At 38.7% G+C, this 25013-nt stretch overlaps 2 protein-coding genes across 3 annotated transcripts; one reads left to right on the forward strand and one right to left on the reverse strand.

The window, feature by feature from the left end:
• Positions 1–1910: 1910 nt before the first annotated feature.
• On the reverse strand, positions 1911–6943 carry LOC105938342 (cytochrome c oxidase copper chaperone). Of its 2 annotated transcripts, XM_036138940.1 has the most exons (5): positions 6803–6884; positions 4948–4990; positions 4695–4820; positions 4498–4612; positions 1911–2112 (listed from the first exon to the last, which is right to left on the reverse strand). In XM_036138940.1, the coding sequence occupies exons 3-4, from the start codon at positions 4811–4813 to the stop codon at positions 4528–4530; spliced, it is 204 nt and encodes a 67-aa protein (XP_035994833.1). In that variant the 5' UTR covers positions 4814–4820; positions 4948–4990; positions 6803–6884; the 3' UTR covers positions 1911–2112; positions 4498–4527. The 2 variants fall into 2 exon arrangements, with proteins under 2 accessions (XP_035994833.1, XP_035994832.1); XM_036138939.1 differs by lacking the exon at positions 4948–4990 and having other exon boundaries at positions 6803–6943.
• A 6439-nt stretch (positions 6944–13382) lies between these two features.
• Positions 13383–24620, forward strand: hcn5 (hyperpolarization activated cyclic nucleotide-gated potassium channel 5). Its single transcript, XM_021307321.2, has 10 exons — positions 13383–13728; positions 15830–16016; positions 16841–16945; positions 17036–17173; positions 19619–19780; positions 20115–20208; positions 20323–20450; positions 20929–21075; positions 22319–22556; positions 24181–24620. The coding sequence occupies exons 1-10, from the start codon at positions 13544–13546 to the stop codon at positions 24351–24353; spliced, it is 1557 nt and encodes a 518-aa protein (XP_021162996.2). The 5' UTR covers positions 13383–13543; the 3' UTR covers positions 24354–24620.
• Positions 24621–25013: the final 393 nt, after the last annotated feature.

Here is a 25013-nt window from a genome sequence, read left to right on the forward strand (position 1 = left end):
ACAACCACACTGCAAAAAGGGAACTAAAAGTAGGTAAAATCCTTTTGAAATTAGTGTATTTTTCTCTGACTCGAGCTGGTAAATCATTCTATCTGCCAATGAAATAAGATTTTTGTACTTAAAATAAAAACAATTCACCTCTATCATCTTGTTTTAAGTGCAGGATATGTAATTATCTTATTTTAGGTGTGGGAATTCTCATTCTATTGGCAAATAGTCTTATTTAACTGCTCAAATCAAGGAAAAATATACAGATTTTAAGAATATTTTACTTACTTTTAGTTCCCTTTTTGCAGTGCAAACAGGCAGTGGACAAGGGTTGCAGTGTTTTGTTCTCATTATAGAGTTCAAAACATTAAAAAAATTTAAAAAAGATGAACATTTAAAAGTTTGTATGAACTAGTTGTCCTTCATGAGTCACAGATATGGGATAATGAGGTAGTGAGGCGGTTTTGTGCAATGATGAGGCTTCCTTTACAGAAATGCTGCTAAAATAACATTTGAGTTATGTTAGTCATTGTTTTATTTAGACAAACTGAACAGATAGTCAATAACACAGTAGATCTAAAAATAACTTGGGGGCTTATTGCCCAGAATTTTAATCTTTTCTGCCAGTCTGGTCTCTATGGAGTAACACATGTAGAACCAGTGGGGTTATTGAGTGGGGCCATGTGCTCAGGTAGCCGGCCTGCACTCAGCTGCTTGCAGGAGGCCCGGTGTATTTTTAAACCTTAAGAGTAACGGGTGGCGCTCTTTTGATTTACAAGCCACGACGGTGGGTTCTTCGCAATCAGACGTACTCCCAAATAGCTCAAATTGTCCTTCCTGTGAGGAAAACAAGTGTAGTAAATTTCTTCCAGACCGCTGACCAGCAGTGCACAGCCACAGGAAGGGGAAGCATAGTGCAGTTTCACTCCATTTTCCGTGCAGCTTGAGAAAACACCTGTCACTTCCTCTGGCACATGATTAAAAAGACTTTAAACCATAAGAATGGAAAGATGGACATTTTTTTGTGGTTTTGAAACCATACATTTTTAAAGATTTGGCACCAGAACTGGATTGTTTATACCCTGACCAAACTATGAACAAATAAATAAATAAATAACCTTAATTCTATATGTGGCATGTGCAACATTGTACTCCAGTTTCACTGACAAATGCACCTTTCACTTTGCAGATGACTTTAAAAAAAGGTATAGACTATACAAATGATGGTGTCAGATTTACTATAATCACCTACGTTTTTGAACTAATCAAGTTACATGACTTTATTGCAGTTTGCACCAAACCCATTTGCCACATACCTAACAGCTGAAGCCTGAAACCAAATCTGAACTGCCCCATAAAGAGTGCTATTGCGGCCAAAGCAGCTGTTGCGTTACAACTGAGTCATTCCTTTATCCCCTTCCCAGGAGCTCCCAGGGTAAATATGTTTTAAAATGTACTTTCTGTTCTAAGCTCGTTTTATTTTGTATAAAAATGACGCCGGCAGTGTAGGCTCACAATTTGCCCCTTTGGGCGGTTGGTTAGCGCCTTGAAGCGATGTTTAAACTCCTCCATCTCAAACAGGAGCTCTTTGATCAATTCCAATATTGTAATGATTTTTCAAAAACCGAAAGATTTGACTAGTGTGAAAGAAAAAGAAAGTGTACAGAAGAAAAACTTGTGTATCACTACTACCAGTTTTCTAGCGTGAGGATGCATGTCCACAATCAGGCCCACTTCAGTGACACGCTGTAAAGAATGCAGATATGCCAAGTATTGACTTTGCGGGGTCAGGAGTTATTTTTAAGCTAAGTGCATACCAGCAGCAGCAACTGTGGGCCGGCCACGCTGTTCAACAGGCGGGGGGGGGGGACACCATCAACCCTTTCAGATGAATACATGACTGATAAAGGGAATAAAGGGAATCTTATTGCATAGGACTTTTATTCATTATCAGACAGCCAGTAAGATATCCATACAACAGATTTTACAGAGATTTTAAAAAAATCCACTCATAATCCGTGAGTCCAAGTGCTCCAATATCACATTTCCCGTCCAGTGGAGGCATAAATAAGAGTGAAAAAAAAAGAGCTGAATATTCAGGGTCATCTTCCGCTCACACCATCCCACTGTAGAAAAGACAAAAAAAAAAAAAAGCTTTTTATTTCTCAATCATACTGCAAAACAAACTGACCGGTGCATTGTTGTGAATTCATTTAATAAAGAGCAGATTAACTTGGAGAGTAAAGAGGTTGAAAGACTTTCCTACATATTTAGCTAACGACTCAGCATCCCACAGGATTAAACGTAATTGCCAATAATATTGGATCCTGAGAAAATTTTTTAAGACGACAACCACGTCACTGAAACTGCTGAGCCAAAGAGCTTCAGGCTTGTTTCATACAGGACCACGCAGGATACCTCCTCAGACTGCATTTGCCCTGTTTTTAGACACTTTGAACTGATTCTGCTGTCTTTGCACAACATTAGTGATAACTAACGACTGAAAGTATCTGAGCTACATCGGAGCTGGGCGTTTTTCTGGGTCACAGAAAGGCCAGGTAGCGTTTTACACACCACACTGACTCCATTCAGCAGGGATTTAGTCTGTCAGAACACATCTGGCAGCAGCAACTTACCACAGACAGCTTCAGGCTAGGCCTTACACTTCATTAAAATAACGTCAACAATGGGAGAGCACGTTAAAGGGAAAGTTTGCGTTTTCTGAAGTGATTTTCTATGGACTAATTATATGTAGTGTTCCTTTACTGGTAGAGGAAAGCTGTCACGTCACTGTAAAGGCTCCCACATACTCATGCATACTGTCTGCGCACCTTTCACCTTTTACCCTTCATAATCGAGCGTGCCAACTGCCTACAGGTCTTGTGCCAAATTCCTACATTTCCCACACTTTTTGCCAGTGAGACGAAGCAGGGGAATGGATAGTAGCAAGTTTGATAAGCTGGCTGAGAATCTAGCAGTTTCTTCTCCACTTGTCAGTGGAGTGGCTGTGATGACGCGTGTCCTTGTGACCGCTTGCTGGGAGCAGCTCAGGGTATCAGCTCGCTGCCACATATAAAACAGTTCAATGTCAAGAACTCTTCCCGCCAAGCCGTTTGGAGTGTGACTCCGCATACACGCACATAAAAATCGAGCTTTGAGCGTACTTGCCCACGGACGTTCGTGGCCTCAAGGCAGCCTCGAGTCCGCGGCAGTATGTGGGAGCCTTAAGTCTGCAGAAAACTGAAGAAGTCCTCTGAACGGCTGACGGCTAATAGCGAGTCAGATAGGTCCCCCATTTTAGCTCTCCTTAGCTCAGATTATAACAAAAAAAACAACATCAGCTACCATAACTATGCGGACGACACACAGCTCTACATTACCATGTCACCAGGTGACCATAAACCTATTAGAGCATTGGTTAGATGCATAGAACAAATCAATACATGGATGCGCCATAATTTCCTTCAACTGAATAAAAACAAATTGATGAATTTAGACCATAACCTTCAGAGGGACATAAAGAGAGTTAGAGTTCGGCTTTCTATCACATGAAGAACATTTCCATGATTAAAGGACTGATGTCTCAGCATGATCTGCATGATTTATTTTTAGTAGAATTGATTACTGCAACGGTGTTTTCACAGGTCTGCCTAAAAAATGGATCAGACAGCTGCAGCTGATCCAGAACGCTGCTGCCCGCGTCCTCACTAAGACTAAGAAAGTAGAGAACATCACCCCAGTTCTAAAGTCCTTACACTGGCTCCCTGTATCTCAGAGAATAGATTTTAAAATAATCCTGTTAGTCTATAAATCCCTAAATGGTTTAGCACCTAAATACATCACAGACTTGTTATCAGTGTATTAACCCTCCAGACCACTCAGGTCTTCTGGCTCCAGCCTGCTCTGCATACCTAGAACCAGAACTAAACAAGGAGAAGCAGCATTTAGTTCCTATGCTCCACTTATCTGGAACAAACTCCCAGAAAACTGTAAAAGTGCTGAAACCCTGAGTTCCTTTAAATCAAGATTAAAACCCCATTTGTTTAGGACTGCCTTTGACTGTTTTACTGAAACATCATTGGTTTTAAGTCTTGCTCAACTTTTCCGTCTCGCTCCTGAAGTGTTGATAACTCACGCTGAAGGAAATGAAACCGGTTGGGGCAGTGGGAGGAGTCTACAGCTTAGTGACCTGCAGGCAGTGCCACTGGATTTACAACACATAACAGCATGAGAGTCAACTAAGGAACAAATATTGATCATTGTGTTTTTATGATCGTTGAAAACCCAAATCGTAATCAACCCATACTTCTGGGGGACTTTCTTTGAATTTCTCCATCGTTTAAACCTCACATTTGTAACTTCACAGTACAACGGACTCCTTAATTACACTGTATCACTCAACCAATCATGCAATATCAAGGGATCAAAAATGTTATTAATAAACAAAGGACTAAAAAAAAGTCACATTGTTCAGCAGAGAACCACTGATCCAGGAATAAAAATACTTACCACACACACACACAAGCACAAAATACGGAGTTAAACCTTGAATCCAAGTGACCTCATGCATTCTTTATGCGCCTCGATCAGGTCGCTGCAGTTCTCCTCTCCCTTTTCAATGATGCTACAGGAGACAAACGTGACGTGAGAAATGTTTTCCATGAACAACAAGGGGGACATCTCAGTCTTGCTGGAATTGTCCTTACCAAGCATCTCTGACTTTTTTTGTCTCCGGACAGGCACAGCAAGGTTTCAGAGGCTTCTTCTGCTCCGTGCCGTCAGTCACAGAAGGGGTCTCGACGCTGGCAGCTGACAGGGATGACATCTCGGAGCTAAAACACAGATACAAGGACACTGCTTCATTACCCAGGGTTTTAACATTTCCAAACATTTAAAGACCCGACCTTAGGAAATGAACTTGAAAAATACATTCAAGGCATTTGAGGACCAAACATTTACCTAGTGGGGGTTTATTCTATCTACCAATCTTGAAACAGCAATGCTGTAGTTGGGATAAAAAAAAAAAAGAAAAGTTAAAATGAAAGACAAAAATATGGGTAGTATTTGGCATCTAAACCAGGGCCAATTTACGAATCATAAATCTAATATAACATCCTGATCTTAGAGGGTCTAGAGCCCAAAAAGGTCAATTTAGATTTTAGAAGAATGGTTAACTTATCTCTGATCAAAATAATAATAATAATAATAATAACAACAACAATAATAATATTATGTGGCTATGTTATAAAGATTGCAATCCCACACTCAGTCAACATTGCACATGGTCAAAGGTATCAGTAATATTTGGAGAAACACTGATGTTAGAATAACTGCTGTGAACCATTTTCAGTCACTAGAGAGGAAAATCTGTTAATTAAACCCACAGACAGGCCACAAATGACTTTGTTTTGCGTCTAACCCGTTATTGAATACTATTTCAAAAACACAGTTTAAAGCACCTCCTAGATAGATCCTGTACAGCAAAATTGTTAGTATAGGGCTATTAACAAAAAAATGATGACCGCATTGTGCTCACTTACCGTCTACATTAGCCAATTAAATCAACAATTTTAAGTACATCCGTTTAGTGAATTTTAGCCTGAGCAAGAGCTGAATTTTCATAAAACATTTGGAATAAAAAAAAAAAAAACAATTAACTGGAAATCAAATAAAAAAGGGAATTAACTTGGGTATAAATTTTATAATGTATGTATATTCTTTGCATAAGAAACAGAATGAAAAAAAATAATACACATTTGTTTCAAGGGAGTTTTCCGTTTCAGTTTTTAAAAGCTTAAAAAATATTGTCCAGCGATCAACGCGATCTCTTGGTGGGATAAAATGACTATAAGAAGCCTGTTAACCGAGCACTAAACAGGAACATTAAAAGATCGTTTGCTAAAGATAAGAAATTCCTTCATTGGCCCACAACCGAGAAATTCGGGTGTGGCATAGCAAAGACACAGTTACACCCAATTTAGTGATGAATAAAAACAAGCTAATCTAAAGTTAGTGCTAAAGAATGAGCTATATCAGAAAGGCCTAAATAAAAGGAAAAATAAATACCGGAGTATCGCACTGATAATATGACATACTCGGGACGGGTAAAAACAAAACAATTAAATATTCCAAGTTGACAATATCTTAAAAATAAATAAATAAATAAATAAATAAAAAAACTTTAAAAATTAAGCCTTTTGTGGTTTTGGATCGCTTGCAAAGGATATTTGAAGACATAAATGAACTCAGACGTTTAAGTGTGGTAGCTGCAAACAATTTAAGCTGTGTATGATTTAAGAATTCATTTAATGCTATTTCAGCTATTTTCCTGCTAACGTACTTACCAAAATGAACCTTGAAATATCATCCGTTTACCAAATTGCCAAAGCTTATTTCAAACACAGTACAGTACTTTTCAATCGTTACCTCCCCTTGTTCCCCTCACGCACAGTGACAGATGTGCTGAGCCAAAAAAGCAGCATAATGTACTAAAGTTATTATTATTATTTATTTATTTTATGTAACGAATCAAACATTTAGAGCATTAAAACAGTGCTTAGCCAGGTTTGACAAATTTAGTAAACGTGCCTTTCTTTGCTGCTTCCACGCACCGCCGATGGGTAACTTTTCAGGTGGGTTACAAAACGATTACATAAAGTTAGCTAACATTAGCTAACACGCTGATAAACATCAGCATGGCGGCGCGTCGGGATAAACAAACGCCGCGGAGGAACTCCAATAAGTCGGTCTTCGGTATTTAAGAGAGCCGCTGCTTAGAAACCAGCCTAAGCCGGACCGAGTAACGCAAACTTACTTGTAACAGAGAGTAGCACTCGCGCTAGCAGACACACTCGCTTCACCTTCAAACTGCCACTACCATGCGGGGAGAGAGGTCACGTGTTCGGCTTCCCGCTGTCACGTGACTCAAAGCCGCAACAGGGGATTCTGGGAAATGCAGTACAGTAAAGCAAGGGGTTGGAATTTAAGCCGGAACAACGATTTAAGACGTTTCAAATGAGCATGGCAGCCTAACGTAGCAGTTTCCTTACTGCTAAAAGCAAACGAGCCAGCAAAAAAAGGTCGATTTAATCCTGTATTACTGGTCTTTATTGCAAGCGACGGTGATTTGAATGGGGACGGATGCGCACCATTGCTCAGCCGGTAAAGCCCAGGGTGGCCGTGGTTTGCGCTCGTCTGATTCCGGCGGCGGCCCGGGGTGCACTGCGCACCATATACATAATATAATATAATATAATATAATATAATATAATATAATATAATATATATATATATATATATATATATATATATATATATATATATATATATATATATATATATATATATATATATATATATATATATATATATATATGTCTGTACTGTGCACCACCACTAGTTTATGTGTCATACGTTTCTGTTGTCAATGATAGTGACGTCATCGATTACGATCGCTCCCCACCTCGGCCCCTAAGCCTTGCGTGATTTTCCCGGCCACCCGGGTCATGCGCCGGCTGACTGTAAAGGACTGTCTCTCCCCCTTCACGCAGATCAGCCAGTGCACAACGCTGCATGCATGAGATAAACACGAAATAGCACATTTTATACTTTAGTTAGTAAAACCTAACAACTTTTCATGCGTCATGTTCTTTGGATTTATCTTCTATTTACTTTTGATCATGCTTACAGCCACTTTTAATTTGCAGAGTCATCGTTGGTGTTCTGGATATTTCTATCATAAATGATGCTTTTCTTTAAGTTAAATTGGCCTTTTTCCTCATACTATGTAATTTTGAAGATAGCCTAATCTCTTTGTTGCTGGTGTAGTGCTTTGCTGTGGAACAAATCAATCAGGTGCAGCAAATATGTGAATTACATGAGAACGAGAATAGATCTTCTTTTTAACTTATTAACACTAAGTCAAGATGTAGAGCCAAAAAGACTACATAAAAAAAAAGAAAAAACACAAAATACGGCTTAAATTAAAATGTAATGAATATTAATTATTACCATTGACTGTATTTTAGACTAACTATAAATTATAGAAACAGCTGTAATTTACAATAATTTATACAATCCACCATGACTGTAAAAAAAAAAAATCTTGTTTTTGTCGTCTTTGTATTTTTTGTGAAATAAAACACTTTCATTTGTGCCACTTTGTATTAGCATCACCTGTGATATTACTCATGCAGCTCATGCACATGCAGCTTGTTTTGGTCATTTCAAACGTGCATGATCTGAAAATGACCTTCACCAGCCGCAGAAATGCCTTTTTCTAGATTACTTCTTTGGCTTCTTGGCTGTTCTGTAAGAAATGTATTGCTGCCGCTGCTAGTGCAGCATAGAGTATACGGCGGTGTTGTGGGACTTTTAAAAAATGTAAATATTTTTTCTGTCTTTCAGTTAGGTTTCCATGGGTTTTCACATGTCTGCCCCGTGTATAATGCATCAGTAAAGCAGTGCGTAAGCAGAAGAACCGCGTCGCTTACTCTAGTCTGAGGGCCAGCTGTGTGCTAGATAAACAGGCAAGTAAGCACTTTGTTCGTTTGCTCGTTTCTGCGTGATAGATGTGCACCTTTAGTTAAAACATGTACCTCTGCACACTTTGCTCTTTTTCAGTGCATCTTTTCAGAATCTTTTCAAAATCTGTGTCAATCTGAGAGCCTATTTAGTACATTTTAATTCAAGCCCAATTAAAACATGCCTTTTTATTTTGGTCTTCTTAACAGAATTCTGCCTTCAGGAAGGAGCAATGGTCCACATTACAAGTCCTGACCATCTGCCACCTTCTTTTACCATCTGCAAAAAGCTTCCAGCATCTTCTGGAAAGACAGAAGCATAAGCATTTTTTTGTCTAAGGTCACTAGTTGAGATGAAGGAGGGGAAAAAAAACTACTGTATAGAACAGATACATAGAAATAGGCTTAATCTGCAAGGTACAATTACACCGAGACTTTTCAGAGTGTGGGTCATTCTAGCAATGGCCAATAACAAAAGATTAAAGACTGTCAGGGGCATTGATAATAATCAACTATATTTTAAATTATTTATTTATTACATCTGGCTTTGTAAAAAATAAAAATTCTTTAACTTCTTGCACCCTTAGTTTCCCACGGTCTATGATCAACAGCTAATGCCCATGTTGGCCACTTCTGATTTTAAGAGATTAGATGTGATATCGTTTCCTTTCTTGATTTCTTTAAATCGTTCTGTCTTTATTTTTATTTATTTATTTTGCATTGAATATCTTTGTTTATATTTGCATACCTGTGAATAAATGTTTCGTGCTCGGTCAGATTGCTTTGACAGCATCTGGGAACAGCTGTGTTCTAATCATATCAAAGACTCTCTATATAGCTGTGGATCTTAATTAATTGTTGCCATGCAGAAATAAAGTTCTGGATGCAAATCCAAATCAGGGCCTTTCTGCAGGGAGTTTACATGTTGTGGTGGTGTTTAAATTTACCACCACAACAGTGTTCACGTGTTGTTTCTGTGTAACAGAGTATATTTGCCGTTGCTTTGGTTAGGTAAGATACTATTATGCTTAATATGGAAATTAAAGCGTTGTGTCTTAATACATTTATTGTAACATGTGCCCTCGTAAATTACATTGAGATTTTTTAGAGTGTTATTTCCATGTTTTTCAAAATGGTTATATGTAAATTAATATTATATGTTCTGTTTTCTGATGCTGTGGTTATCACTGTGTTTGGATTTTATTTAGTAATGCATTCTTTGAGGACGTTTTGGTTATGTTTTAGTCACCTATGGATAGTACACAGGTATGACAGAGTATTAGGGCCATTGATAAAAGAAAATAGATTATTAGCCACAGAGGAGTACATTTCCACAAAAGAAACTGCATTTTTGAGACTGATTTCACATATTTTAAAGAAAAAAACTTTGATGTTCTCTAATGTTAAAAAGTCTTGATACTTTTGAGAAAAAACATTATAAATGTCTATGATTAAAATCAGTAATTTGCTATCATAAAACAAGTATATTCCTAACGTTGTAAAGTCAGAAATTTGCAAGAAAATGCACTCTGAAATGTATTGAAAATGTGGTTAAACTTTGACATTTTGAAGTTTGTATGACACGAAATTATTTATTTTTTTGCTTCTCTGCGTAATAAAACCAATGGCCCTCATCTGACTTGTTTTTATGTTTTTTTTGGGGGGGGGGGTTACAAGAATAAAGTCATAATGGCTGTACAAGAACAAAGAACATTGTGAGAATACAACTGTAATATTATGAGAAAACTGTAATATCAGCATCGTTTCAATGTCTTGATATCCATATGATGCTGATTAGCTAAAAAGATTTAGTACTGCCTTATGTGTGAAGCCAATACCAATGTTTATGTTGATCGGGGTGATCTTGTGAGTCTCATTGGAATTCAGTCTCAAAGCCTCTTGTACGGATAAAATCAAGACAGATTTTAATATTCACCGTCCAGAAATACTTTTAAGCTGCCTGGGAGACATGGTTTAACACACAATGTACGTTTCTGGACCTTATCAAGGGAGTGGTTGGCATTCCAGTTTTGCAGTTTTTCTGGTTATACTCTTTTTCTTTGATTATGAATGGATATTTTTGTCTCCCTATACCAAATAAGGTCAGAAAATACTTCAGTCAGCCAGAAAGATGGCTATTTCGGATAGGTTAGGTAAAAAATAAACTATTTTCTATTCTATTTGGTTTTTCATTTTATACTGTGTTTTCTAAAAACTTAAGATCTATTAGATTTATACCGGGAAAAATTCAAGGATTGAAGGAGGTCTGGTCTTGCTGCAATATACAGATCCATTCATAAAATACAAATATTTTTTAAATCAATTTTATTTCAATAACCCAAATTCACAAAATTAGACACATTATATTGATTGATTACATACAGGCGGCTGTTTTCAATCCTTTATTTGTGGTATTTGTGATGATTTTCCAGCAGTAAATGAAAACATGGCATTTAGGATTTAGAATGCTACATCACAGCATTAAAAAAACATTTTCACTACAGAAATGTGGGCTTGATGGGCTTAATGAAAGATACACTAAATGGTTTTGGTTTCAAAAAGTACTTTTAATCTGACAACCAAGCCTCAGAACTCATATTGTAATTTATTGAAAATTACTGTTCAGAATGAAATTTATTTTGGGATCCATGTGGTATAAAATGTAAATAACTAAATAATTAAGTTAAAATAAACAGAGCAATTGGTGAAAACTTGGCAGCTGCAGAAGATAACCTACATCTAAAACCAGATTTTTTTTACATACATTACATTAAAAAACATATTTTCAACATGTTTTTTCTCACTGACTGACCTGAATTGCTTCAGTCAAAATGTCTCTCCGAAGTCGTTCAGTTGAAAAGGCAATCCTACCAAATCCTAAGGAAATTAATGTGACTGTCAATAAGAAAGTAACAAAAACTATTTTGGTTGTTATTCTAGATTCTAGTAGATAGAAGTAATATTTACTTGAAGGCCTCAGTCACCAGAAACAAACTACTGCAAATCCGGTTAGTTTGTGATTTGGGGGTCCTGCGTGTTTTCCCTGAGGAAAGACGGCCCTGGGTGACTGTGGTCCAAACTGATTGATTTTTGCCTTCCTTGCAGACTGTGGACATGGTATGGTGTCAAAGGGAGGCAGTGGAGTTCCTACAATGTTCTGAGCTGGTTTAACCACCCAGGACAGATGTCTTTTGCTGTCTACAGTACAGCTCTGTGGCAGAGGATGTCCTCTCTTTCACGTCTGTAGACGTTTTTAACAGATGTAAGGTTAGCACAGCCCGTTTCAGTTTCCTCAGGAAGAGCCGTCTCTGCTGGGATCACCAAGGTGGGGGTGATATTTGGTGATATCTGTTATTTAGGTTCCTCCAAATTTGGGGAAGCAAGCCTTTTCACCTATACCCCACTGATAAGGCATAGTAGTAATAATAGTAATATAGTAATATAGTAATATCATCTTTATTGTCATTGAAACATACATTACAACGAAATTTGTTCTCTGCTTTTAACCCATCACCCTTGGGGAGCAAGGGTGATGGGTTAAAATCACCCGTGCGGCGCCCGGGAAGCGTTCTGGGGTTAAGGGTCTTGCTCAGGGACCCAGAGTGCCGGCACTGGGGATCGAACCTGGTACTCGCATCCTCTTCTGGGTGCAAGCGCGCTGCCCTAACCACTATGCCACGACCTCCCCCAACGTGGGAACTGCATGGTACATCCACAACCATACTTGTTTCTGTGGTATTTAGGACCAGGCATTTGTCTAATAACCATTCGGCCAGACGTTGTACCTTCTGCATGTAGTAGATCTTGTGATTACCACTCTAGCAGTGTCAGCAGGAACTTTAGGTATTAGTAGGGGTGGTTCCAGGTATTGTGATGGGAGAAGGGGTCAAACGTGTCTGGGCTTAGCACACAACCCTGCTGTACTCATGTTTTCAGGATTCTGTGGGCTGATGTTAGCTTTACTGTCCTGAAATGCTGTTGGTGAGATATCCCCTGACCCATGAACAAACACGGAAAGTGCAACATAAAAATAGGTTTCAGCAGTACTTCAAGGGATTTGCAGTATTGACAGCAAAGCTAAGATCTTTAAAAAGCGCGCTGATGGATGTGTTTGGTTTTATATGAGAAACAGCCTCACGAAATGGCATGTTGATAACATCCTATTTGTGTTCTCTTTCCTGTATGAAAGAGTTTTCGGTGTTTCTGTATAATTATGCAAGAAGAAAAGCAACACAAAGGGTAAAAACTGCTGCCCTATAGGATGCTGGTTATTCATCATGCCCACTGTCAAGACCTCTGGATTAATTTTACTGTCCTCTTATGTAACGTATTTTTGATTTGATCTAACTTGGCTGGCTCAAAACACTTTTCTTAGAATAGAAAAAAAAGACACCTTTTTTCAAACAACAGTCTTACTCTATCGTATACCAATCTATGTTTTTCCTTTTTCTAACGGATGATCTGTGTGCAAATAATACCCCAAGGAGTTGGATCAAGGAGCCAGGTGTAGTGTATGTACAGCATCAGGTAACCCAGCGCGGGGTTTAATTACCTGCACTGTGGCCCAGACTGAACTTCTCCCTGCGCATGCTGCCAGATGTCTGGCTCCCATGACAGTATGTGCGACGTTCTCACCCACCATTGTCCTTAGTATTAATGTGAGCTGGACATGTCCCCATGACACGGCTTGATTCATTGGAGGATGAGGCACAGATACTGAATAGTTGATGAGCTGGGAGGAATAGAAGTACAGGGGTGGGGTGAGGGCAAAAATGAAGAGAGGGAGGAAAGGAGAGAGGGAGGGAGGGACTGAGCAGGGGAGGCGGGGATCCACTCGCCTCACTCCACGCAGCTTCAGTTAGTCCTGAGGTTGGGAGGCTGGATGTAAAAATACCTTGCGACCAAGAGGGGAGGTTGGAGCTGCTGGAGTCAGACGCGCTCATCCTGAGAAGAAGACGAAGGAGCAGCCGGAGCAGCTCTGGGAGCGGGATGGCCTGTGCTTTTAGCTGATCGGAGGGAACCGAGGCTTGTCCATGGAGAAACTCAAAGGTCCCACCACAGGATTTACCAAAGCCACCTGTGGATGGAGAGCCCTTCTTCTGCCGCAGCTGAACAGACAGTCCCTGTACGTGTATGGCAGCGAGGTGGCTGTGGAGAAGGAGTGCAAGCGTCAGCTGGAGAGCGGAGTTTTTGTCATTCACCCCTTCAGCCCCATGAGGTATTTCACACATCAGTCCCCTATACTTTTCATCCCTGTCGCACTTTGTACTTATAATTCTGTAACAGTCGATGTAATTTGATTACAAAAATAAACAGCAGGGAAGAATTATTAAAGGGAAAACGGCCTAAGCATTGAATTGAAACTATTTTTCATTGTGGCATTTTAGCATTTGGTCAGTGAGGTGAAAAATAATAGTTATTTCATGTGCAAATTAAGGATCGGGCCTGTTATGAGTATCAGGAATGTAAGACGGCTATATAAAGTTTTCATTTTAAATGCGCTAAAATCCACAGTTTAAAGTTACTTTAATGAGATGCTGGAGAAACAGCTAGGGTCACCATAGAATGTATAGAAGAGCAGCCCCTCCCCTACCTGTTGCTGAGCACAGCTGGCTGAAAAAGTGCCACAGCACTTTTTCCTCACTTAGAAGTGAGACAACTACAGCTTTTTGGAAATGTTTGCTGTAACGATAAACAGAAACAGTCATGGCACGAAAACTGAACCAGTGCCACCCATCATTAGGTGCATTCTGCAATACTGCACTACTGTAAAATTGTAGTTTTTTTTAAAGGTGATTTTACGGTGAGACACATATGGGTGTGTATCGAGAGCAAACATGACCAAATCTAAACATTATGGGTTCTGTTGCTTTGGTTTCACAACAATACAACATTGGCTTTTTATGTTTCGCCACAGAAACTATGGTTCATTTAAAGAAAAAACAAAAAGAAGCTGACGGTGCTACAGCATATCATTTGATAAACGGATCAGGAATCTGTTTGTCATCTTTTGCCCATTAACAATTTAAAAGATTAGTTTTTTTCCATATATTTCTACTCTATGATGCTACCTTTACAACGATGATCATTGTGACGAACACCACACAACTGTCTGCATGTCCAAAGCATACAGTACATCACAGGAAAAAACAATTTTTCAAAAGACTTCCGGTTAAATATTCTATTTAGTGTGAGGAAAGTGTCTCTCTTCTCTTTTTTTCTTAGCCCAAAATCTTTGCTGTTGAAACCTTACTGCAACAATGCAACCAGCAAATGAATTGGCAGCACTTAAAAAAGGACTATAGGAAATATTTTATTACATATCTAGAAAAAAAAACATTTCATCCAAGTTAATCTACTCATATAATGACATCTAACATATATACATATATCTATATCTATGTATCTATCTATCTATGTATCTATGTATCTATCTATGTATGTATCTATCTATCTATCTATCTATCTATCTATCTATATATATATATATATATATATATACATATATATATACATAAATGTATATATTGTATATATTCATGTGTTGTTGATGGACATTCAAATAGTAACCTGAATTACTTGTCAGGACATTGCAACAGAAAAATAGCGACTGATCTAGCCCATATTTACAATAATAAAAAAAGGTTTATAGCAACTGGGGCTGGAGAAGTTTATCTTGCAACCACAAAGAGTGAGAAAAACTGGCAAGGCAGGCAAAAAGATCTCCCAGGTTCACTGTAAGAGAATTGCAGTAAAAATTTCAGTCACTGCAATAACAGATTTGTTTATTTTGAGTGTTTTTTTTTTTTTACACCTCTTTTGGGAGCCATCGCTTTTGGATGGTGCTTTGCAGTTACGTGTCTTTGCATTGCATTTCTGAAATCAGAGCACGACCCCTGCAGAAACAGAAACATAAAAGAGACTATATTTCTGGCATAAATGGAAAGACACGACAATAAAACCAATACTTTTTTCTTGAGTTGACACAGAAAGATGAGAAAACGTTTTTTTTTTTTTTCTTTTTGTTTTTTAGACATAGAAGTTATTAGTCTGTAAATAGAGCGAAAACAGAGAGAGAACAACAAAACCATGGGGATCAGGGAGCAGAGTAATTGGAGCTGGGCAATTTAAGCCTGGCTGACGGGATGGGTAGCTACATTATCAGAGTGTTTAGCGTGCATAATGTGGCTTGTCTCACCCACTGCAGCAGGAACATCTAATTTCAGCCCTCTAAAAGTTTTCAGAGTTACAAAACAAGATTTCAAGAAAAACTCAAATAAGTCTTTTTTTTTTTTTTTTTTTTATTCGTCCTCACGTAGGAGTTACTACATCATGGTCATGATGGCCATCACCTTTCTGAACCTGATTGGGATTCCCATGGAGATAGCCTTCCTGGACGGTGACAGCGGACTGGCCTGGGAGAGCTTCAATGTGTTCTCCGACACGTTGTTTCTGATGGATGTGGTGCTGAACTTTCGGATGGGCATCATAACGGAGGACGCCGAGGTGAGAGTGGCCGCGCTCTATTTTTCAGACACAATCTGGAAGACGATAATCCCCTCACTGACAAGCTCATACAATCCATCCCTGTCCTATCTCTAATCCACTCAATACACGAAAGGCTAGATTAACCTCCCACTGAGCTCCATCCAAGATACGGGCAACATTGGCACCTGCTGTGTGGTTTTATAACAGGGATTACGGTTTTCCCCGTAAATGAGTATATAACGTTTCCAATTAAGTATCTTTCAGTCAGTATCCCATTTGTTTTCACCGAATCACGGAGTTCTTGCTAATCACAAACGAGCCGTCTGTTGTGTTTTCAACACAAACATCTGGTTGTGCTAGATTTATTTTTAGTTCATCTCTACAAATCTGTGTTTGGCTGGTTTATATATCTCTATCTATAGCTATAGATAGAGATATATAGAGATCTATATATATATATATATCTATATACATATATAGATATACATACATGCATGCATACATAGATAGATAGATAGATAGATAGATAGATAGATAGATAGATAGATAGATAGATAGATAGATAGATAGATAGATAGATAGATAGATAGATAGATAGATAGATAGATAGATAGATAGATAGATAGATAGATAGATAGATAGATAGATAGATAGATAGATAGATAGATAGATAGATAGATAGATAGATATTGCTCTCTACAAGTCTGATCCAGCATTACGCTTTATTTTGAAAGTACTCCCTAAATGTCAGATCAGATGGAGTTTCAAAGCCTGTAAATCTGTTCATGGCCAAGGCTGCATGAAGTCTGCATGCTCAATCCACTCTCCATTCTCTCTTTCAGGAAGCTATCCTGGATATTAAAAAAATCAGAGTCAGTTACCTGAGGACATGGTTCATACCCGATGTCATAGCAGCGTTCCCAATCGGATACATTCTGCTGTTTGCGGTAATAAGGAGGAAAATTTCACATACTGCTGGAGTTTTTGCAAGATCAACATAAGAACTAAAGTCCCACTCACCGTGTTTGTATTGCTAGGACTTGCATTACCATAATGATGACAATCCATCCAAGGCCAACAAAATGATGAGGATACTGATGTTTGTGCGGATCCTCAGCTTGATCCGGCTGGCCCGAGTGTCCAGACTGGTCAGGTTCTTCAACGAAGTGGAGAAGGTAAGTTCAAGAACCACACTGTCACTACTCAGCTCAGCTCAGTTTCCTTTTCCAGAGATGATTATCACAATTTCATCCCCAGTAGCAGTTATTGAATGAATGTCACCAGCCTCTATGTAAATGAAACAACCAATTACAGATTTGAACTGTGTCTTAAAAACCCAGAATTTCACAATGAAGTTTCCATTTGTCTCAATGTGGCCCTCATGCCCAAAAAGCATTGGGAGAACGTTTTGTTGCTTTCACAAACAGTAAAAAAATTTCCCGAAATCTCAAAATTTTCTTTCAAATAGCAGTTTTCATTGACGAAGAACCCAGTTCAGGTTTTACTAGAACAGCTATTTAAGATTCTGAACTAGAACTAGCAGATTTCTTGAACCATGGTCAGGCAACACTTTAAGTCCAAATTTCAAAGTCACAATCTCAGATTTAGATACTAACTTAGTCACTTGTTTTTTTCAATGTTTACACTGCTCTCGTGAGTGGGTGCCTAGTTACTGGTAACCGACATGCAAATAAGGAACTAAAAACTAGTTCAAAGAGCAAGTGTCAATTTTTGTTTTTTCCCCCCACTCAATGCTCATGCTGCCCCTTGTGAGATGGCACCCTGGGTATGGGCCCTCATTTGACAACATCAACAACGGCCACTGTTTTTCACTGAACCGTTCCTTTCATCTAGAGCTAAATCTCATCAGATTCTGGCTTTTGTTTTGGTAACATTTATACATCGGACTCATTCCTTTTGTTGTCATTGAAGAATTCTCTCAGGGCGCCTGTATCTCCTGCATGCTTGATGCATTTCTGTTAATTTTTTTAATTTTTCAGAGCATGCGATTTCTTTGTCTGTTTGTGGATTACATGAAGTTAGAATGGCAAATATGTGTCTGCGTATAAAAATTAAAAAACAATGGTACCTATCTGCAGCGGTCATTGGGCGAGAGGCAGGGTAGACCCTGGGCAGGTCCATCACAAGGTGACTCAGGAAGATACAGGACAAACAAACATGCACTCACACACTGATACCTGAGGGCAATTTAGAGAGAATAATTAACCTAACAGTCCTGCCCTTGAACTGTGGGAGGAAGTCAAAGTAGAAACCACACATGCACGAGGAGGATATGAAGTCCATGCAGACTAAGATTGGAACCCAAGACCTTCTTGCTGCAAGGCAGCCCCAGTGCAGCCCTGAGGAGGCTAAGCCACTAAAGATAATTGGCAAAGAGGATGGCTGTTCACAGAGTGCAGCATCCGAGCTTAAGACAACAGACCCTCAATAAAGCAACCTATTCTTCCTTAAAGCCTCAGCAGTGCCAGAGGCTGATCATCTCCACGCCGCGCTGCATTGACGCTATTATTGTTTTAGAAGAAACAATGAAGCCACAGAACGAGAAGCTTTTATACTGAGGTGTAAGATTGAGGTGGGAGTGATCTGACTGAGGGGTTTATTTCTTCTGATATTGATGCTATCTGAGAAGCAAACTTCCTGTTATGGTGTTTGTCTCGTTTTTATCCATCGACTTCCTAATGGATTTTTCTAAATCCATTTTAATATATATTTTTAATCTATGCGCAAGGAACTATTTACAAAAGTTTGGAAGTTCTGATCCATAAAAATGTTTAGCCTCTTGTTCAGCTTTTAAACGTATGCGTGGAGATTTAGATGTCCATGAAGGATTTCATATAATCTAAGCTTTTGATCCAAATCTGAGACGGTTTAACTAGGATATCACTGGGACGATGCAGCTTATTTTAGGGAGGATCATCGTTTTAATTGCAGAAACTCTAACCATGAGTGAGAAAGGGCGAGTTATTCACCTCAAGAAGCCGTCTTCTATTAATTTGAGCGATGAGATGTAATTTATTTGTGATAGCCTGTTGGGAGAGTTGATGCCCAGGTACCTGATGTTTCCAGTCTGCAAAGGTATGGTTGGAGAGAGGTGAATATGTGATTCCTGTAGGGCCTGGAACTCCTTGTGCAGAACTTCTACCGGGGCAAGTCTGACATCCAGGCAGTAGGTCTTCCCTGGTGAGCTGGCGGTAATGTTGTGGCATTCAAGCTGAGTCTGCTTTGAAATTGGATTGGCTGCTGACTTCTGTGGTTTTCCCATTACGACTCTATAAGACAATGTAGCTCTGTAGCTATGCCAACAATTTCCTCGTCCAGGTAGCCATTGATGAGGAAAACAGCACAAGGGTTAACCTTTTAAATTACATTTGAAATTAGGCGAGCTTTAATTTGCCTGTTTTCACTTGAGCAGGAGGGTTGTTTGTTTGATTCTTCAAAACTGATATCAAGTTTTTACAACAATTTTTCAAGTCTTTTGCGTCATCCACATACACTGTTCTAATTTAGGACAATGACCTGAACACGTCCAACGTGGCCTTTTAGCCCAGGTTTGTCAGGTCCGTGACGTTTGCACACTTCGTGTCCTGTCTCCTCGGCAGGTGTCAAACGCAAACCTGGAGGTTGTTCGGCTCTTCTTCCGCATCCTGTCCCTCTTCATGATGATATTTCTGCTGTGTCACTGGAACGGCTGCATCCAGTACTTCGTGCCCATGCTGGAGGAGTTTCCCACAGACTGCTGGGTTCGGAAGGAAAACCTGATGGTAAACATTACAAAGCCTTTCTCCAAATGTAGACACTGTGAAGGAAGATGGATCTATTAATTAAGAGGCCTATCTTGATAGAACCCTTAACCCTACCCCTCTGGGTTTTTTTAATCTTTTTGTTTTTCTTCTTTTTTATTTTTTTTTCTCCCACCTTTATATTCTACTTGCTGACTTGGTGGTTTCAGTAATAGGCTATAATAAATATTTTCCAGTTACAACTAATTGTGGAACCGAATCATTAGATGAAAGTCTTGAGAAAGTAATTCATGGCTGGTAATTAGTCAATATTCATGTCAGTGTGGATAAAACAACGTAACCTTCTTTCTATCAGAACGCCACGGTCATCGTTAAGTACTCTTGGGGAGTTTTCCGAGCTCTTTCCCAGATGATCGCTCTCTCCTATGGATCCATGGACGCTCCAACAAGTGAGGGTTAACCTTTTCCTCATCTCTCGCTTTTATAAAAAATCCAGATAGGTACCTAAAATGTCTCACTTGTTGTTTGTTTGTTTGTTTGTTTGTTTGTTTTTTGCCCTGTAGATTACATAGAGATGTGGATTGTGATGGTCAGCATGGTGTCCGGCTGCATGATGTACACCATCCTTGTCGCCAACGCTACAACGATGATCGCGAACCTCGACCCAGCAGCCAAGGAATACAAGAGCAAGGTCCTCATACTAGTCTTTAGCAAGTACATCCTCTCCTATACTGTCCTTGCCATGACTGTCAGGGTTTTTTTGTGATTAGTAGACAGTTTGTACATGTCTTAGGGTTGTCACGGTACTAAGATAAATAATCAATACTGTTTTCGATATTGCTGCAAGATTTTTTTGAAGCAACAGCGTTATTTCTAAGAGCAAAAAAAAAACTCTGAGTACTTGCAATATGGCAAACTTAACTTTGACTTCCTTTATTAGGGCAAAACTAACGAGACAGCTGTCGCAGTGGGTATAAATTAGAGACGGATTTCTGTTTCAAAGTCCGTTTTCAAAACTAATGGAAAACAATGGAAAGGGCAATTGTGATTTCTAAATAGTTTATACTTTCAAGTTGTTTAGGTGTTCTGGTTCTAAAATATGAAGCTAGTTGCCCTTCAAGCATCATGTCATAGATTTACATATGCTGTAATGCTGTGACTTTCCAAAGATGAGCCGCTTGGAGCACTATATGGCCTTCATGAAGCTGCCACCTGAGCTGCAGCTTCGCATCAGCAACTACTACCAGGCCCGATACGGAGGGAAGTGGTTTGATGAGAAGTACATCATGGACACAATATCCTCATCACTCAAGGAGGTAAACCTCGGAGATCTATACCTATCTCTGCGCCGCTTACGTCTAACATGTCTAACAAGTACATTTTGTACCGACACTTTTGCTAGCTTGTTGTAAATGAAATTATTGCTTTAATTCACTACTTTATATTTCAGTTATAGATCAAAATCATGCTCGAGCTACATAAGTTTGTCTTTTGCTGTAAAAATGTTTACATCTACTGAGAAATAAATAGGTTAGACACAGGACACATTTTTAAATGAAGGTATGAATTATTTGATGGTCATCATCGGATTTCCCAACTGTGGCATCTCTAAACAAAGAGAATTAGTTAAACTTGATTCAATGTTGACATGTGTTGGCATATATATATATATATATATATATATTTAACCTTTCTCTGGTGTTAGCTTTCTGTTGCCATCTGTAGTGTTAGCGGGTCATTTTGGACCCGTGTATTAAATCAGCCATAAAATACCCTAAAAACAATCTTTTATCATCCAATGTTTTCTTAACTCTTGTTTAGCTGGTTGGGCTCCCTTATCCATGAAAAGATTGGTATTAATATTTTTTTGTGGCCCCCTTTGTTTTAACAGCATATCTTCTCCTCATTGTTGCATCCTGTGAATTGGAGATGTGTACTCTGCAAGTCACCACCTCTACACTCAAATGGCTTGACAAGCCTGGACATGTCTCCCTTTGTTTGTTCTTGCAAAAAGGCAAAGAGAAAAGCCCCTAAATGAAGCTCAAGTGGTTGGAGGAAGAGGCTGTTGGTTGACTGTGTGTTCATGATTTAATTTTGGGCATTTTTTATTGTTTTATAATAGAAAATTTTAACCGGGTCACAAATGACCCGAACACCACAAAAGTCATTTTTTTCACCAGAGCACTTTATAATTTAGTAAAAAAAAAAAAAAAGATTTTACTTTGTCCCTGACAAAGTCAAAAAGTTTCAACTCAAAAAACAAATGTATGAAGTGCTTTTATGCATGTTAAAACTCAAAACGGGTCCGTCGGGACCCTAACACCATAGGAAGGATATACATACATACATACATATATATATATATATATATATATATATATATATATATATATATATATATATATATATATATATATATATATATATATATATATATGTGTGTGTGTGTGTGTATATATAAATTTTTTAATTTTTTTTTATTTAATTTTTTTTTTTTTAATTGTAATACAGATGCATTTAAAATTGAACCTTGACATGGGTTGTGTTTTTATTTTCCAGCAAATCCTGATGGTGATGTGCAGCCAGCTGCTGAAGAAGGTGCCAATGTTTCAGAACAGAGACGAAAACTTCATCAACGACATCCTCCAAAAGCTGCATTACGAGGTCTTCCAGGAGGGTGACGTCATCGTTCGTCAGAACGTCCCCGGGGATCGCATGTTCTTCATTGACCACGGAGAGGTTCTGATGGAGACTGAGTCCTACGACAGGGAGCTCTGCGATGGAGACTTTTTTGGAGGTAGGCTTGATTTTCCTCTACATCCCAGGTTAAATTGTGAGAAATGTTAAAGTCCTCAGATTGGACATGTTTACCTTTGTAAGCAAGATTAGAGGGTTTCTTTCACTGTCGTTACTATTTATTCATTCAGTCACAGCATTTATTTGTTTAGTCTTTTCCCAAAGAAAGCTGTTCTGTTTCTGTGATTAGCTTCTCATTGTTGTTGTTATTTTTATTTGATAAGTGGTAAAATTTTGCGAATTCAGTGGAATCAACTGCACTGTCACTGTTTTTTTATTATTTATTTCAATCACAACTTTATTCCTCCAGAGTTTTACCAAATCTAATTTTTTTATACTGCCAATCTCCTTTTTCATCCTGTTTTAGTGTCTGTCTAGAAACAATAGTTGGAAAAGGACATTAATGAATGTTGGCTGGCTTGGCTGATGTTGACCAACTGTTAACAAATATTTTAACCACAATTTCCAAATTTACTGGTAAACCAAGGATAATACACACATAAAAGATGAGAAGTGCAGGATTTCCCCCTTTTCTTGATTAAGTATGATTCACTCTAATTAACTTCCAAACAACCAGTGAAATGTTGTTTGGAAGTTAATTAACCCTAACCCATAAAAAAGAACTCAATATCATCTCAGCGTTTCATTTTGCCTAACGTTAAATAATACACTTTGCATTTTTTGTTAACCTTTTATTTATTATCGGCATGAATTCATTCAATTATTTATTTATACAGTACCTTGCAAAAGTATTCAAATCCCTTGAACCTTTTCACCTTTTTTTTTTTTTAGAATGCAACCATAAGCTTTGGAACTTCTTTAAATTGTTTTTTTCATGGCTGACTTTAAAACATGGCTTTCTTTTTGCCACTCTTTCATCAATGCCAGCTTCACAGAGAGCCTGACTTATAGTTTTCCTGTGGATAGATTCCCTCGTGGAGCTGTGGATCTCTGCAGCTCCTAGTCTAAAGTGTGAGTTCAGGTGGACGGCCACGTCCTGGTGGGTTTGTAGCCACCGTTTCCGTTTTTGGAGGATGGACTGAAGAGTGCGCTGCTAAAAAGGTTCAAATATTGCAATGTGGATTTTATAAGTTAACTCTGCTTTAAATCTCTCTCCAACCCTGTGTCACAGGGTATGAATACTTTTTGAAGCAACATAAAATCCTTTCATTTCCAATTTAACTTTAATGGAAACATTTAGAAGTTACACAAAAATCTTTTTTTTTAGCACTTTTGGCCCTAACTATGATTCCGATCAGCGTCTCCATCACAGGGCACATTTTGAGCATTTTGCTACAAATTGTAAAGTCTCTTGGTTTTTCTGTTTCGCTTTGGCAGTTCGACGCTTTGCTGTGAAACATCCTCCTTTTCCATTTGGCAGATTGATCACGTCATTTTATTTATTTATTTATTTATTTTTTTGCCCCTGCGCTTTAAATCATTTGCTTAATTCGGCGGCCTTTAGCTGGAATATGCCCCAGTCCGTTTGGCACCGGGACCTTTGGCGCTAACGACGCAGCAACGTCTGTTCATTTCATTTCAGATTAACTGTCAGAGCTCATCCCCCGTCATTAAGGTCTGCTCGCTCATTAACCGCGGCCTTACGCTTCCCTCTGTGTCTGCAGAGACGTGCGTGCTGACCAAAGGCAAGCATCTGGCCACAGTGAAGGCGCTGACCGACTGCCAGTGCTTCTCTTTGTCCTGGGACGACTTTCAGCAGGCGCTCCGGGGCTTTCCAGACATCAAGAAGGACTTAGAAAAAATGATCCTCGTCAACGCTGATGGTGGAGTTGTGTAAGATCAAAAGAGCAGTACTTGAACTGTTTCCTGTAAAGGACTGAATCTAATCCTATGCACTTCCAGGACATTTTGGACGGCTGCGGCATGGCCAGTCAAGAGATTTGCACTTTGATAAAAAAGTTGAGCACCTTTTAAATGTGAGATGGACTATGTAGAGATTTCTTGCCCTTCTGATCCCCCATTTATCTGCAGCAAAAAAAAAAAAAAAGACCTCAACATTTTAGGGCTTGTTCTGCCTGTTATTTACTGAACTATTGCAAAAAAATAAAAAAATAAAAACGTAATGCAAAGAAAAACAAAAGAAAACTTCATAGGAACTTCTTCACTCCAATCAAAGACTGATTGGAGCTGAAACTGCTTCTGGGAAATGTAGTATGTATGTATACCATTTAGGTAGCTAAGAAAAACCTTTTCATTTCCTGCTTCTAGGAACCATGGATGTGGCGTGGGGTGCTTAACGACCGGTACAGCATGTCAGAGGTTTGCAAACACCAATCATCAGCATGGATTTCCTGTCATTGTTGGGTTTTTAACGATGCTTTCATAATCTCAGGATCATTTTGCACCATTACACTTCATTGAATTCTAATTGAAAGTTTGAACGTTAGGAAGATTTTATCTAATCTACAAAGATTAAAAATTTTCACACGCTGGTTTA

The sequence above is a fragment of the Fundulus heteroclitus genome, chromosome 7 (genome assembly GCF_011125445.2).
Source record: "Fundulus heteroclitus isolate FHET01 chromosome 7, MU-UCD_Fhet_4.1, whole genome shotgun sequence".
Classification (NCBI taxonomy): Eukaryota; Metazoa; Chordata; class Actinopteri; order Cyprinodontiformes; family Fundulidae; genus Fundulus; species Fundulus heteroclitus.

Excerpts from the sequence above, each read along its gene's own strand:
- hcn5 (XM_021307321.2), top strand. The coding sequence starts at position 13,544 with ATGGAGAAACTCAAAGGTCCCACCACAGGATTTACCAAAGCCACCTGT. Across the intron at positions 16,946-17,035 it reads GATACATTCTGCTGTTTGCG|GACTTGCATTACCATAATGA; the intron begins GTAATAAGGAGG and ends TTGTATTGCTAG. Across the intron at positions 20,451-20,928 it reads CCAAGGAATACAAGAGCAAG|ATGAGCCGCTTGGAGCACTA; the intron begins GTCCTCATACTA and ends GACTTTCCAAAG.
- LOC105938342 (XM_036138939.1), bottom strand. The coding sequence starts at position 4,813 with ATGTCATCCCTGTCAGCTGCCAGCGTCGAGACCCCTTCTGTGACTGAC. Across the intron at positions 4,613-4,694 it reads AAAAAAGTCAGAGATGCTTG|CATCATTGAAAAGGGAGAGG; the intron begins GTAAGGACAATT and ends TGTCTCCTGTAG.